The following is a 19,012-nucleotide window of genomic DNA, read 5'->3' on the forward strand; positions in this document are numbered from 1 at the left end:
TACAAACAATATATGTCTTTTTTATTTTTTGTTCTAGATAAGACAATTGGTATCTTAAATCTTTAATGGGAACATGTTTAAAGAGTACATTCTTAGAGTGTTGTTTAATATATTTCTATATGAAAAGTCTTTTTCCATATCTACTCATCACTACCCCTATATGTATACTTTGTTCTAAAATAAAATACTAAGAATGGGCTTCCACATGTGCTTTTATATCTTTTTTTATTTTAATATAAATATTACATAATTCTCAAAATAATTAAGTAGGTACATAACAACATTTTAAAAATTTGCAAACACATAACAAAACTTATCAAAAAGTCCATCATTTCTATCTTTGAGACATCTACCATTGATAGACTTTTTGTTATATTTGTAACTTTTGAAAAATGTTGTATATTTGCAATTATTATTCCTATTCTAATTTAAAATATTTTTTGGGAAATTTTTAGATATAATAAAATAAACTAAAATATTTACAACATATAGCAAAATTTTGGATTATATGATAGACTTTTATTATTGTCTATCAATATGACTGATAGAAGTATATCAGTATTTTTCAATGTCTATCATCGATAGAATTTAAAATAATTTTGCTATATTTTATTAAATTTATTATTTTTAACAATTCCCCTATTTTTTTTCAATCAAATTTTGGATAACATCGTTTGAGCACGTAATTTAATATTGGGTTCTTTTCGAACGTAGTAAAATAAATCAAAATCTATACAAATGCTATAAGTTTTCATATAAATCGCGATAGATCGTAAAAGAGTACCATGCAATTTTAAATATTTTCGACAGCTTTATTATTTAAATTAATTTTATTTTATAAATTTTTAGATTAAATACATATACTTTAAATAAATCTTAAATTTAACGTACTTGGTAGATTTTGTCCCAAATAATTAACTTGTGTTTTATTAAAATAGGTTATATATAATAGTAATAGTTTTCATAATTTAAAGATAATAATGTATTTTTTAGAACTGATAGATGAATTTTTCTATTTTTTATCATTGAGGTTAAGAAAAAAAAATGGTTGAATTTCAAGAAGCTTAGCCTTGAAAACAAATCTTATCTCAAACTATTTCGTAATAGGAAAATTAATTCAAGAAACTAAAAAGAGTGAGAGAAAAGATTTTATTCAACCACGAGACTACGAACCGTTTTCCACTATTAGATGTATGAGAAAAGTGACAAGAAAAATCAATGTTGTTTGTACCAAATTTTGGATAGGAGGAAACAAAATCGACGTTCATGTTACGACGATAAATTTATAATTTGAAAAAAAAAAGAAAAAAAAGAAGATTTGAAAAACAAAGAAAATTGGATACCATATGTATTATACTAACCTCTTGGCGGGATACTGCACATTTTGATGAGAGTGCAATATATTTTCAATTGGATACCATATACAGGACACTAAGAACACAATACAGATACAACTTTCATGACATGCCTACACTTTACTGTCATCAATAATGTTTTCATATAGTTTTTTTTTTTTTTTTTTTTTTTAGTTTACATTGATATATTGAATGAATGGATCTTTCTATTATATCATTAAAACATAAGTAACAATACAGGAAATTACGACAAAACTGTTCAGAATATAGCAAACTTCCAAATCTATCATCGATAGATACTAATAGGCTTCTAATAGCTTATCAAAATATTGTAAATGAAAAAATTGTTGTAAATAGTTGCAAAATTTTAACAAAATTTTAGATTCAATCAATAACAAACACTAACAACTTTTATTAGTGTCTATCAACAATCACTGATAGACTAGATTTAAATCTTTTATATTAATTTATAAATATTTTATAAATTCTTGTTATATTTAAAACCGTCGCTAACAAAAAAAAATCACTAATAAATATGTTAACCCATTCGAAAGGAAGAAAATGTTTATAATTTAAAGATATTTGTGAATTTTGTGTTTTTTTGATAATGTTTATAAGAAATTTCCATTTAACACCTCTACATTTTATGAATATTTTCACACAGAATTTTATAAATTTGAGATATGTCGATTATTTAATTGTTAACCTTCATATTTTAAACTTAGGTGTTGAATGGTATGAATATAACGAGAAAAAATAGTTTGTATTGATATATCACTGGGAAAGAATAATACACAAACAAACGACAATATGTAAATTAAAATACATATATGATTGAATAATTAGAGGCATTAGATGTGAAGAGAGAAGCTGCAACTATATATATATATATATAAATAAAAAGTTTGGGTATAGATTTTCCTCATAATTAATTAATTGAAGTTGGGTAAGCCTTTGATGCCAATGGTTTTCATGAAAGCTTTCCAACAAATTTTTGCATCTTCGTGATTTCCCAACATTGTAAGCCCAATAGCCTGGACATAAAATTGTATTAAATATATCAACATTAAAGTATATATATATATAACAAAACCAAACAAAATATTTATATCTCACACATTTTGTATCATCATTTTTAGTATGTATAGAACGTGTATTGTAAAAGCTAAGATTTCAAAAGGTTAAAATGGACGTAGTTAGTTCTTTAATTAAAAACGTTCAAACAAATATTTCTCTTAATCTAATATAAGTACTTTTTTATTCATAAATATGACACAATAAATGTTGTTTCGACATAAAACAATATACCAGTAATATATGTCTATCATTTATATACTTTAGAAAAATAGCGTTTAACCAAATTCATCTCACAAGTTTTAATACAACTTTTTTATTTTAAATTGTTCCATGTTGATTCTTAAAAAAAATAATTGAAGTTATTTTCCATATTAATGATTAACAATTAATCTAGAGCAAATAAAAACGATATTTTGAACTATTATTAACAATTTCATAAATTACTAAAAGGATATAAAATTTAATAGATCTAAAAATGTTAAAAATATCTAACAAGTATGGTAAAATATCAGTCCATTTACGATAAAACACAATAGATTGTGATAAGCTACTAGCTATATATATCGTAATACAGATAGATACATACAGTAGTCTATTGTAATTTATCACAATTAAACAGTGAAATTTTGATATATTTATAATTTTTTTTGTTCATTTTGCTATATTTGAAAACAATCATTATATCTAAAACACAATAACTTAGCATTTACTAAACGTTGTAACCACCTGTGCGTCTAAAACTAAACTTTACCAAACACTCATTTGTTTCATATTTTGAAAATACAATTTCTCTTGAGTAATAATTATTTAAAAAGCTAAAAAAATATCGCAAACTAATTAAGCGTATATCTCTTACCAACTACGAAATTAAGTTACACGTCAAAATTGAGAATTTAGGGATTTGTTAGATTGTTAACTTTGTTTCAATATAAGAAGAATAATTAAATAGATATATACAAAACCAAACAAAATATTTATATCTCACACATTTCGTATCATCATTTTTAGTATTTATAGAACGTGTATTGTAAAAGCTAAGATTTCAAAAGGTTAAAATGGACGTAGTTAGTTCTTTAATTAAAAACGTTCAAACAAATATTTCTCTTAATCTAATATAAGTACTTTTTTATTCATAAATATGACACAATAAATGTTGTTTCGACGTATGTCTATCATTTATATACTTTAGAAAAATAGCATTTAACCAATTCATCTCACAAGTTTTAATACAACTTTTTTATTTTAAGTTGTTCCATGTTCATTCTTAAAAAAATAATTGAAGTTATTTTCCATATTAATGATTAACAATTAATCTGGAGCAAATAAAAACGATATTTTAAACTATTATTAACAATTTCATAAATTACTAAAAGAATATAAAATTTAATAGATCTAAAAATGTTAAAAATATCTAATAAGTATGGTAAAATATCAGTCCATTTACAATAAAACACAATAGATTGTGAAAGGCTACTAGCTATATATATCGTTTGAAAATATTTTGAAAATACAATTCCTCTTGAGTAATAATTATTTAAAAAGCTAAAAAAATATCCCAAATTAATTATGTGTATATCTCTTGCCAACTACAAAATTAAGTTACACGTCAAAATTGAGAATTTAGGGATTTGTTAGATTGTTAACTTTGTTTCAATATAAGAAGAATAATTAAATAGATATATACAACTCTTAAACATTTAGTTTAGTGATCAAACTTATAATTTAGATCAAATAGATTTTATAAACATTATACTAACGTAGTAATTCAAATAGTAAAAAAAATCCAAATTGGTTGTTTGAAAAAGAAAAAGAAAAGAAAAACGCAATTACCTTGAAAAGGCAAGGTCTGAAATCACTTGGAGAAAAGTGATTCTGGATCACAGTGAGAATTTCAAGAGCTTCTTCATATTCATCCTAATTAAGAACATATATAATTAATTAGGAAGCTGTGTTTAATTAATTTATTGGTCAAACTGACATTAAATAAATATATAATTCAAATCTTTTCCAACCTTTGTTTGCTGTTTTGAACTAAAAAAAAAAAAAAAAAAACTATCGTGCATATATATCGTAATTAAATATAAAATTTGAAAGGGTAAAGATGAATTAGAAAACTTACAAGATATATAAGAATGTGAAGATAAGTGATTTGTGCCTCTAATCTCTCATGTGGGTCTTTAATAAGCTCAACTTTAGATTTCATGAGGAATTTTGCTAATTCATACTCTCCATTCACCACCTCCTTCATTGCCATATTCTACATCCAAATTAAATATATAAATTCACTTTCAACTTCCCCATAATGTGGAAATTGTATTCATACAATGCAATAAAAGATGTCAATGAATAATTTCTATAAGAAAGTAATATTTAATTCCTAGCCTATTTCTAAGCATTTCTAATTATTTACATTATTCAATGGGAGAATATTTAAAATCTGACCAAGATTAAGCTTAATTATGCAGCCATATATAATGTTTAGTGAGTTTGTAGAAATATAATGTAAAGGAACTTAGGTCACACGAAGATTATAACTTAATCATCGTTAATAGGCAATGGCAATGTGAAAAAAAAAGATTTTGAGATTAAGAATCGACTTGTTTTTTATTTTTATTTTTTTACTTCTTGAAATGTCAATGCCCACTTAAAAAAAAACATGATAATATAGTTTCTATTTAATAATTATTTGATTTTTTATTTTTCATTTTTGAGAAGTAGTCTTATTTTCTATAGTTTTCTTATAATGTTTAAATCTTTATATAGTTCAATTTCTAAACCAAATTTTAAAAATAAAAACATGAAAAACTATTTTTATTTTATTTATTTTTATTTTTATTATTATTTTTTTTCTTCTTTTTCTTTTTAAGACCTAGCTTTCTTTTCTTAAAACATGGGTAGAAAGTATATAATAAAAGAATAAGTTAGAGACAGGAAGAGATGTTTATAGATTTAATTTTTTTATATACTCCAAGAAAAAAAACGAACTAGATACTAAAATAAACAACTAACCAATAACAAAATTAAAACAGAAATATTTAAGTTATAGCATTGTTTTTTTTAAAAAAAAAGATAGATTATTACAATTACCGAGAACTTTCATAGTTGTTGTCCTACTGACTAGCTAGGAGGTAATAGATTCAAATCATGATGGTTAACCTTGTTTTTTTAAAAAAAGTTATAGCATTAGTAATCGTCCTTGATTTCATTATTATTACAATTATCGAGAACTATCATGATAGTTATCTTATTGACTATGGCCACCTACCTAATCATTAATTTTCTATGAGTTTCCTTGATAATCAAAATATTATAAGATTAGATAACTTGTCTCTTGAAATGTCAAAGCTCACCAAGAAAAAGGTGATAATGTAGTTTCTATTCGATAGTTATTTGATTTTTTATTTTTTATTTTTTAGAAGTAGTCTTATTTTCTCTAGTTTTCTGATAAGGTTTGAATCTTTATAATAGTTCAATTTCTAAATCAAATTCATAAAAATAAAAACATGACAATTATTTATTTATTTATTTTTATTTTTATTTTTTTTTTCTTATTTACTTTTCAAAACTCAACTTGATGTTTTTAAAACATAATATTGATAGAAAGTATATAACAAAAAAAATATAACAAAAGAATAAGTTGGGAACGAAGAGATGTTTATAGATTTAATTTTTTTCTAGGTGAAAAAAAAACAATTAAAGACTAAAATAAACAAGTAACCAATAACAAAATTGAAATATAAACATTTAAGTTACAAATAATCCTTGATTACATTATTACAATTATCGAGAACCATCTTAGTCATTTCTCTACTCACTAACTAAGGAGGTAATAGATTCAATTCATGATGATCACCTTAGTTAGTCATGATGGTCAGCTTAGCTAGTCATGATGGTAATAGATTAATTAATTTTCTACGATTTTTTCTGTCATTTAAATGTCGTAAGATTAAACAGATTGTTTCGTAACATTATTAATAAAAAAAAGTTGAATATAATTACAAAGAAGAGATTAGAAGAGAACCTTAGTGCGAATAATGTCGGAGAAGAATGAGTTTTCTTCCACTTTTGCTGGATTTTTTAAGCTCAACAATGGCTTCAATAAGTCTTTAGCATTCATCACAATAATCATCTCTGAATTTGTATTATTTCTACAATTAATTTTAATTTTTCCATTTACATTGTCATTGCCAAGGGTTTCTAGATACTTATTCCACCATTTTTCAGCATTATCATCCTTGTCCAACATTGTATACACCACTGCCTACATACGATCAACAACGTTAAAACATAATACCAATACATGCTTGAAATAACTTTTCAAATTGTTTAGAAAATCACTTCAAACCAATCCTAAAATCATGTCTTTTTTAATAACTATTTTCTTTATTTTTAGGTATCTATTTTATATAATGAGAACTCCATTGACAATAAAATCAATTACTGATAAGAGTTCATCAGCAATGGAATCTACATTTTACCTTTAACAAAAGTGTTATTCAATAAAATTAAACAATAGTTATAAATACATACCTTGTAAAGACAAAGTCTTTCTTCCCATAATTTAGAAGGAGGAAAATTCCCCTCCTCTTCAAGAAAATTTAGAGCTTTCTCGTATTTATCCTATTTAAGAAGACCACATGGGAATTTAAACCACATTATCAAAATGATAGCAATAATAAACAAAATCAATTTATACACTCAAATGAACTAACACATTTACGGACATGAATTAAATTTGACTGTCTATCAACAATAAACCACGATATACTATTATATTTATCACTTATAGATATATATATATAGAATAATAAATTGTAATATTTTGCTATAATTGTAAATATTAAACAGTTTTGTCATTTAAAACAATTTTCTTTGATTTTATCGATCGATAGAAACCAACTTAATTTTATAATGATTTTTAAAAAAATTTATTTTAAGTGTAGTAAAATATTATATTTTATAAGTGATAGATTACTATTTGTGTCTATCTACCGGATAGACTAAGATAAACTAATATGTGTTTTTATCTATATTTTGATTGATAGATAAATTTTTATATTTTGTAAATATTTTAATTCATTACGTTATATTTAAAATTAATTTTTTTTTTTACTTATTGTAATTATATTTTTAAATATCAAAAAATAAAAAAAGGTAGAGGTAAATTAAAAGGAGTTAGAAATGTAAAGTGTTTAGGGTTACAAGATGTATGAGAATTTGGAGATGAGCCACCCGAGCCTCATACGAAACCTCAGTATCTCCCTTAACTAATGCTTCCATATGACTCTCTGCTTCACTGTACTTCCCATCCATCACCAACTTCAATGCTTCACTCTACATAATAATAATAATAATAATAATAATAATAATAATAATAATAATAACAATAATCAAAATAAATTATGAAGTTTTGTAATTTTAGAGGTTAATAAAATAAAACCTTGAAACGAGTAATTGTTGATGTGATTGAGTTAATTTCCACTGGTTCCACTAAGCTTAGTAGTGACTTCAATGGGTTTTGATCTATAGAATCCGAGTGTGCCTCCCCACCACGCACATTTCCACACCGAGCTATTAATTTGTTGCACGTATTAAGACTCGAAATTGAACCGATTGCAGCAATATTGGTTGAATTATTGGAGAGTTGAGAAAAGGGTGTGTTATTTCTAAGATTGAAATGAAGCAAGGGGGAGGAGGACATTGACGGGATAGTAAAGGATGGTGCACTTGAGGGAAGTTTAGGTATGGACATACTACGAAACAAAAAGATGGATTCCATGGATATGGAGGTTATAGGAACAGGGAGATCGTACCTCTAAAATATTGGAGATTATATAATAATGTAATGTGTGTAAAAGGGAGTATTAAAAGAGATTGAGAAGCATCCTTGAAGGCCAAGTATTTAATTATTCTCATTGTGGATAAAAAGAAGCTAAAAGAAAAATCAACAATACTAGAAAATTCCATGGACCAAAGAAAGGGTAAAGGTTAAAGAAGGAGGTAGAAATTGTGTTTCGAATTCCAAATACAAATACACAAAAAAAAAAAAAAAAAAAAAAGATGAAAAGATAAAGGCTAATGTATGTTAGGGGTAGAATGAACTTGATATGGATTTGAGACCCAAGATAAGAAAGCATCTCTTAAAGTGAACAATTTTTTTTTTTTTTTTTTTTTTGCATTGATCAAATATTTAAAAATAAAATTGATGTTATTTTCATATATTTAATATAAACGTCGATAAAAACACAAATAACCAACTAGTTATAATCAATTTTAGGGATCAGATTAACCAATATTATTTTTCATGATATTGTTCAAAACAGAAAATCCTTTGCCTAGGTTCCCATGGAGACTTAAATTCATGTCGTATTTTGGTATCTAAAGTCTCCTCAACACCATTTCTAATAATAGCTTTTATTTTTAGTTTGGATTTTATGTAGTTTATGAACTGAGTTTTTCATTCTCACGTCGGGAAGTAACATGCATATGTCGGTAATCCAGAAATCTTGTTTACAGATAGCTTTATAATTTAGTAAAAAATAATATGTGAAAAGAAATGTGAGGAGTGAGATTTGAAGATAGATCTAAAAAAAACAATAGATGACAATTATACTACAAAAAAACTAATACTAATATTTGTGTTATTTCAGTTTTTGCATTTAAAGAGCATAAAAGTTAAAGGAAGTTCGTGATTATAAGTGTGCACTTGTAATGTGTGTTTATGGGAAACATTTCTTTATTCAGCTTTTACAGCAATGGAAAACGGCAAATAGCAAAATGCTTTAATTTGGTTTAGTAAGAGTCACTTGATGGCCAATACCATGTCTTTTTATTTTTCTTTTCCTGACAAAGGCAATACGGTAAAATTTGAGGGAGAAGCTAGCACCATTGCAAATTTGACCCTTCTTTATGAATAAAAAAATGCCAAAATGTGTCATGTTGATAGCCAAAAAAGGTCAAGTAAACACGTATTAAGAAAGCATGGGCATCAAGAAAACTTTATAAATAACCAGAAGCGTCATCAAAAGTCCTTTGTCAGCATTTTTTTATTATCAATTAAGGGTATGTTGAAGTTTTAGGTCCATCAATTATAAGAAAAATGAACAATGAAAATCCCTGTCCATACTTTTCAAACGTTGAAGTAAGGTAATATCAATATTTTTTATTCCTCAACTATCTTTTAAAGTCGTTGGAAAACCCTTTTTATTGACGTTTTTTATATCAAAGAACTGTATTACTATTTGTCAAGAAATGAAAAAAAAAAACATTGAATTTGAATGCTTTCAACATAGGATATATTTGAATTGACTTTTGAATATTTAGAAACACCTTTTTAACCCTTAGAGTACTTATTTAATCATTTAAAAAGTCAATCTAAACACACTTAGGGGCTATTTATCCCTAGAATTAGAGTAGGGTGGAGTGGACACTCCATGTTTGGCCCTAGTACTAGTATTGTCATAATACTATGATTAGGATTTCCTAATCCTAGTATTACGATAATACTTGTTCTCACTCCCATTTCTCCTCGTCCTCACACCCCCTTCTTTCACTAAACTCCAAATATTTACCAAGGAAAAGTAGAAGGTCAAGTCAAAGTAGAAGTCATAGTATCAGCCACCACAAAAGAAAGCAATGCCGACAAAAGCTAAGATAATAGTCTGCACACCAAACTATTATCAAAAAGACCGATAAAAAGAGAAGTGAATTTCACATCAAACAAGCTCATCTCTACACCACAAAGTAAAAAATGGGTCCTCTTAAGACTATCTACTAAAATGGTTTCGCAAAGTAATTCAAACTCAAATTCGAAGCATGCTTCACCTAATAAGAACAACAACAATGGTCTTCATTGGGCATTGTGACAATAGGAAAAGCAATGAGGCTATCGCTCTAAAAACAATTAATAATAAGAGAAATAGTTCATCTATCTTATAAGAGATTGAGTCTTCTTGGTTTTTCCGATGTGGGATTTTCAACATGTCCCCACAAGATGGTACTTCTTTACACAATGTGCCCCTTCAAAATGGTACCTCTTTTGGATTCACCTTTCTTGATCGAATCTCAATTTCATTTTATTGGATTGAATACTCCTTTGGGATTCTATGGATTCTAATACCACATATTTAATAGTATGAGATTTTATCTCAAAACAAATTGACAATAAAATGAGTAATCATCTTTTTGAGTCCCCTTGATCTTTCTAACTTGAGATTTCCAACAAAAGAAGATAATAGAAAAAAAGAAAAAGATAGGAAATCCATGTCATTAAAAAATATTAGACTAATATAAATGGATGTTAGTCAACTGACGGTCTAAATAGTCTCATAACTAGAATAAAGTGTTCGTTTTGAAAGTTTAAAGATAAATTAGACGCATCAAATTTTGGTTACCAAAAGTGCAAGTTGCCAACCTAAACTAAATTCATGCCTATTTTGTTGAATTTATGCTAATGCATGTGCAGTATTTAGAAACAAGGAATTTAATAATGTTACAAAGAGACTAATAATGCATAAAGAATTGATTTGCTTTCTTATGCGTGGCAAGTATTAACCATGCATTGCAAGTATTAGCCTGATATGGTGAAATTGGCATCGCTCGACCTACATACAGTATAAATTAGTGACCAATACATCAACATATGAATCCCCAACATCTTATTGCACCAAAAAAAATAGTGGTATAATGGTAATCAATTTGAGATGAGATGTTACAAAAGGCTATTGCATGAACCATTGTGGTTAGTGCTAAAAAAATGAGACATAGTCTCAATAACTAACTTAAGAGGTCATGGGTTCGGTTCATAGTGGCTATCTACCTAAGAATTAATTTCCAACGAGTTTCCTTGACACCTAAATGTTGTAGGGGTCAGGCGGAATGTTCCGTGAGATTAGTCGATGTGTGCATAAACTGGTTGTTTCTCTGACACACACGGATATAAAAAAAACAAAACAAAAACAAAAACAAAAGGCTATTGCATGATAATTACTCTTTGATAATGCAATATAGTTTTCTTTGTTTCTCTTATAATTGGTTCCTAAGAAGTGTATCCAATCATACGAATTATGTTTTTCTCTTTACAATCAACTGATAGAAACTGAAAAATCAGAAGCACTTCCTACGGTTTTCTGGCTTGGATTTCTGTCCATGTCAAGGCAAAATTGAATAACTTCCAACACCAAGACATGTGGTAAAGAATTAAATAGAATATGCACCAAAAGTTCCATACTATGGTGGTTTCAGGCAGTACCTTATTCCACAAAGCGTAGAGGCATTTATCTCTCTTCCCTTGTTATTGTGTGATGTTGTCTCTTGATTTCCCTCTCTGTAATTTCGTTATCAATGTAATTATTCTCTTGGTTGGAAACAAATCAATATGATCTACGGAACAAATGACCAAAAGAACTCAGTGGACTGATGAGAGTTTGCACTTAACATTTCAGTGATTTTGCATCTTAATGAGTAAAATACATACCTGTCCAGAAACGTGTGCCAAACTCAGTCGACGAACCAACTCTGGAAGTAACCCGTCGTTCAATTCAGTTCGTATTACATGGCAAACTTAACAACACGCTTCCCATTTTTTCTTCAACCGCCTTCCATTTCATTTCCTACATTAGTCTTAAAGTGCCAGGAACCAAGGATTTTGTAGCTCCACACAATTTCAGATATCTCCTCTTGAGGCAAACTCAACCCTTGTCTCTTGACTACGCTATGCAATTCAGAGTATAACCCTGGATTTTGCAACTTTATGTACTCTCGCAATATGTTCTCATGATATGGGACCCAGTTCCGAGGGAGGGGAGTGTAATCACAAGAGGGAATCATAGACATGCGGGAGAACTGCACACCTTCAATTGCATCTACAAGTCCCATTCTCAGAAGATCAGAATACTCGGGTGCTGAATTATTACTACTCTCTATCAACGGACGGCTTAAATTCCGCGATGCAATCCTATATACTTTGGCTCGAGATTTTAGTCGATACCTAGCAGCGTAGAGTTTAGCTAATGAGCTACGAATAACATATGCACAAAACCCAACAATTTTCTTTCTGTTATCAGCATATCGATACCAATCAGCCATGGTCTCAAGGAATTTATTCATCTGTGAATTTGTATGAGCTTGACTTGAATACAGCATTGGATTGCAAGGCAGAGGTTCGGGATCTCTATCTCCCTTAACGAGGTCAACCCGCCTGAATTTGCGTATACATTCCGGTAAGCTAGCAGTAACAGAAAGCAAAGTTCCAACACACTTTTGGCTCACAATAGTACCACCAGAGGATGTATATCTAAGAGTAGGGTGTATTATTCTACGGCAAATTATATGATCTAAGAATAGAATTCCTCTGCTAATATGTTCAATCTCTATCTTTGAATTATCCAACCTTATCCCAAATATATTCTCACAGAGCTCAATTATTTCCTTTCTAATTCTGACTGCATCCTCTCTAGGCCCTCTAATGCCCACCAAGAAATGCCCTCCATATCGTATATAATCCATCTTTCTAGTTTTTTCCTTGCCACTAGCTGGAACGAATTCCGGCCAAGCTGGGTTATGACAGCCATCATTAATGGAATCTCTCCAGATTGAATCAAGCTTGGAAGGCCTAAAATACTCAACTATCTTATCTTCCATTAGAAGATCCAATTCATGAAGACATATATTAGCAAGTAAAGGACTCAAAATTCCACAGTGTCCATAAGAAGGTACCTTGGCAGCTTCTTCTGGTGCGAAATTGAAGAATGTTCTTAGCCAATATGGGTCAGGTTTGGGTTCATTCTCGTTGAGAATCTTCTTCTTCTTCATAGCCCCTTTGTTTTTCTTCTTCTTCTTCATCTCCTCATTATCTTCAACTCGTGGCCTTGTCTTCCTCGGTGATTGAAGTGCAGACTTGACCAAACGCAAAATTTTTTTATCCTTAACAGCCTTCTCTAAGGAACCCATCACCACATTTTCATCAATATGACTAAGAACTTCACTCAAATCCGCTTTTAAGAACCAGAGGTACCCAGCAAAGTTACTTCTGATGGCTCGAATGAAAGAATGAGCATTCCGGCCAGGGCGAAACGCGTGCGATTTCAACGAGAACCGAGCTTCAAAAACAGGCTCTAACACATTCAACAACACTTCCTGAACGATCCTGTCCTGAAAGCAAGGCTCATCAGACTCAAGCATAGCTCGAAGCTTACGCTTGGAAATAAGATGGGCCCGAGACTTATCATTTGGGCTTCGAATTAACTGATTAGCCTTCCTGTTCCACGAAAATTTCCCGTTGATCACAGCATTGCGAAGAGAAAGAAGGTCGCGTAGAACGTGAGAATGAATGGCGTGGCGAGGAGGGAAACTTCCGGCCAAATCCGCACAGGAACGCTGATACGCCAATACCCATAAATCGAATTTGGAAAGAAAGTACGATAGATCCGAGAATGAACTGTTGGGAAGGGAAGCGAAGGCTTTCACCCAAATAGAGGAGCAGATTTCGATTGGGTCTTCTTTGAGGTGAGAGTAGGGATCTTCATCGTGAAGATGGGGAAGATTTTCTAATCGAAGGGAAATGGAAGGATGGCGTGGTGGGTGAACGGCGGGGGAGGAGGAGTTGAAGCGAGCAAAAGAGAATGATTTTACGAAGGTCTGTCGGTTGCATTGAAGGTGTTTGATGGTTGTTCTGAATGACATTTTCTAGAAAACTTCATTTCCGATTGATTTTTAGTGTCTAGGGTTTAGAATTCGCCATCGAAACGAAGGCAAAAGGCTGCTTCAGTTCTTTGTGAGGCTTAGAAGCCGAAGGTTAGCTGTTTGATTGTGATAGCTCCGAAGCCATTTTTTCTCGGGCCGAGTTTTTGCTGGTGGCCGACAGATTTGGACGACACTACTAATATATCTTCAATTTATTCCCCTTGCATTTTTTTTTCTAAGAAAATTTCTAAAAAAGTTTGAGTTAACCAAATATTTATTATTATTTTATCTAAACATACATTCCCATATTGCTTAGATGGCAATACCCAAGTTTTGAAAGAAAGAGGAAATAAGCAAAAGTAGGTTTACAGATATCTCCATGAATATCATTGTTGGTCGTGTTAGAATGTCTTTTTTAGTGTTGAGATTCATGGTTGGGGCGATCCACGACTAGTATGCAAGTTGATAGGCGTTAAGGCTTCTCAACGGAAAGGGACGAAGTGACTCGACTAAAACGAGAGAGTGGCATACAAGATAGTAGAGCGTACCTTCGTTGCCAACCATTGTGTCTAGCCCACTTTTTCTCATGACATTCTTTCATTAGCAGTTGTCGTCAGTCACTTGAACGGGGAAGATATAGGCCTTTTGGCGCATATCGCTTGTTCATGTGGTCTTTTTAGTGGTCAAACCATGTATTTTTGCCTGAAAACCAATCGCGCCTGCGCATATTGCTTGCATCGCCTTTGTTTGTACACAATTTGGTTTGCAATTTCATGTGATTTTCTAGGAAATTCCTAAATCGATTATCAGATAGCCAAACTCCATAAACTAGATTTTTCTACGAACAAGAGAATAGAGAAACTAGATTCTTATACGAACATCAGTTATAGTGAGTGCTGGTTGGTGTATCTAATTAGAGTGTTGAATCTTGCCTTTGGTCTTTCTTTGTCCTGCTCTCATCTAGGTCTCGATCTTTTTTCTCTATCAGAACCATTTGTCCTTGCTCTCCAAACTCCTCAAGGTGAAAGTCAACTTTCAGTCTTCCTCTTTATTGTCCGTATTTTCTTTTCTTTGACAAGGGTCATTGGATTCTGAACCTACTAAAAGGGCTTAAAGGAAGATGAAGTTCAAGGTTTGAAGCCGTACGAAGGAGTCAAAAATATTGACACCAGGCTCAAAGAATTTGAGTGAAAGGAAGAAAGATTGAGTTCCATAGAAAGCCTATCTGTAGGAGTGGAAAGGATAGAAGCAAGGAAAGGAAGTGGAGAGAAGAAGCTTGACCCTTACGTGGGCTTAAGAGAAAGATCAATGAACAAGGAAAGAAGAAAGAGAGAATCTTGACCTCTGAATTCAATCTTCATGATCTATTTCCCTTGAAGAAGAAAGCGGATGCAAGGCGCAAAGCAAAGCGACTGTGAAGGATCAAAGCTCATTGAATAAAGAGATCAGAGGAAAGAAGAATTCAATATATACAGAAAGGAAGAGAAGCCCTTGTTCATTGAGGCGGGAGGAAAGCTTAGACACAAAGAACTAGTCAGAAAGATTCAGTAAAATTCGAATCATAGGCTTTCTCATTCTTTCCCACTCCGTGGTAGCCGCACAAGCTTAAGAGAGAGTGTATGGGGTGTCCTTCATTATTTTAGCAAAAGTTCTTGCGGCTCGAGCTAGCTTTGCGCTTTGACCTGGATGAGATTCTTTATCATGTACCCATTTCCTATATATACTACTATCGGCGAATGGTATGGAATTTCCTATTTGAGAATTTCGATCAAGTATCTCATATCTAGTTGTGGCGGAGGACGTGGCTAAGAAGCAGCCAGTGCTCCCTTCTATTCGGCATTTCTTCGCTATGTGAATAAGGTTTGAGTATGTATGGCCATTTTGGTGGGTCGCAATAAGTCACTGGTCGAAGGTTTGGACCAATCTCAATTTATCACCATCTTGCCCGCTTCCAATTTATGACTAGCTATGAAATAAGTGTTGACCTCAGTCCCTGTGCTGGGGCTCGGCACCTGAATCGTACGTGAGCTGCCTCCTACGACTCTTCCTAAGAACTTCAAGCTCTTTCTCTTTAAATAGTAAAAAAAAAGTCTTGCCAACTAGAGAGAAAAAGCTTCGTTCCTTAACTTCTTTGTGAGACTTCCTTATTCCTTAGTGTAGTCTCGGTCCATACCATAGTTTCAAATGTAGTTCCAACTAGCCTGCCTACTAGTATATATCCACAGTTGACGTGACTCTGTACCGACTGATGGAAAAAAAACACCAGAGAAACATGCAGTGGAAGACTAGAATCATGAATTACTCTATATGCATCTAAACGATTTAGAAATTAACATGCAGTAACTAAACGATAGACCTAAACGAAGAAAATAGAAGGTAAAACGATGAGCTTACCTTTGTAGTTCTCAACTTCTACTTCATTCCAAAACTTATTCTCTGCCTGAAGATCACGAGCAAGGATAACCACTATGTTGACCTACTAATCTTAGGACTAAGAATCGAGTTGTGGGACTCGTTTTTGTGAAGTAAATCTTTTAAAGAGAAGAATGGAGGTAGATGTATCGTTTAGATAATTTTTTATCAGAATCATCATCCTTTACTCTTCTGAAAAGAGTAGTTTATATAGAAAAAATCACATGCAAAATGCATTTAATTTATTTCATATAATCTCAACACCTAATTAGTTTATTAACTATTTAATGGAATTAGTGGCTTCTAATTCATTATAAGCTGCCACATTTCCCACTAACATTTAGTTAATAAGAAAATTAGTCAAAGGGCAATTTGGTCATTTGGCCAATTAAGTCAAAAGTCAACATGTTGACTTTTACAACTTTGACCGTTTTAAAACTTTCCAAGCTTCTAAATATGAATCTGTATTCATATTTATTTAAATCATATTTAAAACGATGAGCTTACCTTTGTAGTTCTCAACTTCTACTTCATTCCAAAATTAGTCAAAGGGCAATTTGGTCATTTGACCAATTAAGTCAAAAGTCAATATGTTGACTTTTACAACTTTTTGACTTTTTGCTATTTTACCCACCTTGACTAATTCAACCTCCTGAGTATGAATCTGCATTCATTTTTCTAAAATTCAGATCATATTTGAATATAAATTCCGATCAAAGTTTTTGTTTTTCAGTTTTTGTTTTTCAAAGTCAAAAGTCAACATGTTGACTTTTACAACTTTGACCGTTTTAAAACTTTCCAAGCTTCTAAATATGAATCTGTATTCATATTTATTTAAATCATATTTAAACACAAAACTTAAAATTTATATCTACTAACTTATATCTTATATATATTTGTCGGTTTCTCCCTTTTTTCCTAATAAGAACAATTCGAGTTACTTCAACATATTGTTCTTAATTGTTCTTAGTTGAATCCATATGAGCTAGTAGGGGAATCTAATGGACCAATAGATCATGGGCTCTAACGATTCGAGATTAACTGGCTAAACTCTTTTAGACCAAGCTTAATCAACATTTGTTAACTAAAGAGTCATTCCACTGAAGACTCTTAGTTGCACTTCCCTCACTATAGATATATTTCTGTCCACTTGATATAACCATGATGAGTAAGTTGATCCTTCATGGGTTGTTCATAATCTTGGTTGGGTCAAAATACCGTTTTACCCCTAAGATTATATCTTGCTCCTTAAGACCCACTGATCCACTATTGAATAATTGGTTTAAGGTCCAACCTATAAACCTGAATCCTTCTCGGGACAATGAGAAGGTGGGGCTCCTTATTCAAGACTTGGATTTAGTCCTTAAGGGAACAACCTATCTACTATCCCAAAAATTGGTAGGAGTGAATTCCGTCTTGCACCCTATGTCTTTAGCTATCCACTCGGTCTTATCCCTGAAATGGGAGGCTTATTGGGCCAGCGAAGATGAGCTGCCCTCACCTATGTAGATCTAAGGATACTACCAAATGAATAGAAGTTCATAGTTAGCTCAGGATTAAGATCAAGTTACCTAGGTCATCATAATTGAAATAGTCAGTTTATATAGTTTACGACTTTATAACTAAAAGTGACTATTTTGTGGTTCCAATCTTATGCAAACCATTTACATAGGACGCCCCCACTCTCATGTCCCTACATGAACGATTCAGGATTACATCATTTATACTAACTACGGAGCAGGCCACATCTATAGTGTTTTTCCAGAATAAGGCGTCCAACCTTATTCATACACTATAGGCTATTTTGGGCTATTAACTCGAACTTAATCCATTTTTATGTCTCTACATAAAGTTCAAGTGTATTGAAAAATTTAGTAAAATAGCCACGGGACCTTAATTTATTGGTTTCAAGATTATAGCATTCAATACCAAATTTATTGAATCAAGTAAAAAAATACGAGTTTTTAGGACATAAATTCCAACAAACTCCCACTTGGACTAAAACTCCTAATAGGATAAACAAAGTTTAGAATTTAAACAATGAGAGAATATATATATATATATATATATATATATATATATATATATATATATATATATATATATATATTAAACTAGGGCACAATCCCAATACCGACGCCCTTTCCTTTTGTAGACGACTAAGTGGCTTCTACATTAGTCCGTGGTAGTTTAATTCCTTCTTTTTATACTTTCTTTTAAGGCATATCTAGGCTTTTGTCGGGCTTTCGAATGCCTCCTTCTCCGAAAGAGATAAGTTGAGTTATTATCACCTCTAAACAAAGAAGAAGATCAGTCAATGAATAAGGAAGAGAATGAAGATCTCTTTCAAGAAGTTCACTCGCTCTTGTTCCTTTTCTGCCTCCAAACCTACTGAAAGTCAGATCATATTCTTTTTTTATGGATCTCGCTCCTTCGCTATCGCTCCATGATTTGGTATAGAGTCTGTATAGTCGTTGGCCTTTCTA

General features: G+C 31.0%; 3 protein-coding genes across 4 annotated transcripts; all 3 read right to left on the reverse strand.

Moving 5' to 3' along the window:
• Nucleotides 1-2,102: 2,102 nt before the first annotated feature.
• LOC127144485 (uncharacterized) lies at nt 2,103-4,739 on the reverse strand. The gene is made up of 3 exons (XM_051080526.1): nt 4,552-4,739; nt 4,263-4,346; nt 2,103-2,389 (listed from the first exon to the last, which is right to left on the reverse strand). The coding sequence occupies exons 1-3, from the start codon at nt 4,684-4,686 to the stop codon at nt 2,288-2,290; spliced, it is 321 nt and encodes a 106-aa protein (XP_050936483.1). The 5' UTR covers nt 4,687-4,739; the 3' UTR covers nt 2,103-2,287.
• Nucleotides 4,740-6,441: 1,702 nt separating this feature from the next.
• On the reverse strand, nt 6,442-8,246 carry LOC103487673 (uncharacterized). Its single transcript, XM_008446083.3, has 4 exons — nt 7,873-8,246; nt 7,635-7,766; nt 6,963-7,052; nt 6,442-6,693 (listed from the first exon to the last, which is right to left on the reverse strand). The coding sequence occupies exons 1-4, from the start codon at nt 8,209-8,211 to the stop codon at nt 6,442-6,444; spliced, it is 813 nt and encodes a 270-aa protein (XP_008444305.2). The 5' UTR covers nt 8,212-8,246.
• Nucleotides 8,247-11,406: 3,160 nt separating this feature from the next.
• On the reverse strand, nt 11,407-14,302 carry LOC103487661 (nuclear intron maturase 1, mitochondrial). 2 transcript variants are annotated; one of them, XM_008446080.3, is made up of 2 exons: nt 11,908-14,302; nt 11,407-11,757 (listed from the first exon to the last, which is right to left on the reverse strand). In XM_008446080.3, exon 1 carries the CDS (start codon nt 14,112-14,114, stop codon nt 12,021-12,023), a length of 2,094 nt encoding a protein of 697 aa, XP_008444302.2. In that variant the 5' UTR covers nt 14,115-14,302; the 3' UTR covers nt 11,407-11,757; nt 11,908-12,020. The 2 variants fall into 2 exon arrangements, with proteins under 2 accessions (XP_008444302.2, XP_008444296.2); XM_008446074.3 differs by having other exon boundaries at nt 11,407-11,813.
• Nucleotides 14,303-19,012: the final 4,710 nt, after the last annotated feature.

The sequence above is a fragment of the Cucumis melo genome, chromosome 12 (genome assembly GCF_025177605.1).
Source record: "Cucumis melo cultivar AY chromosome 12, USDA_Cmelo_AY_1.0, whole genome shotgun sequence".
Classification (NCBI taxonomy): domain Eukaryota; kingdom Viridiplantae; phylum Streptophyta; class Magnoliopsida; order Cucurbitales; family Cucurbitaceae; genus Cucumis; species Cucumis melo.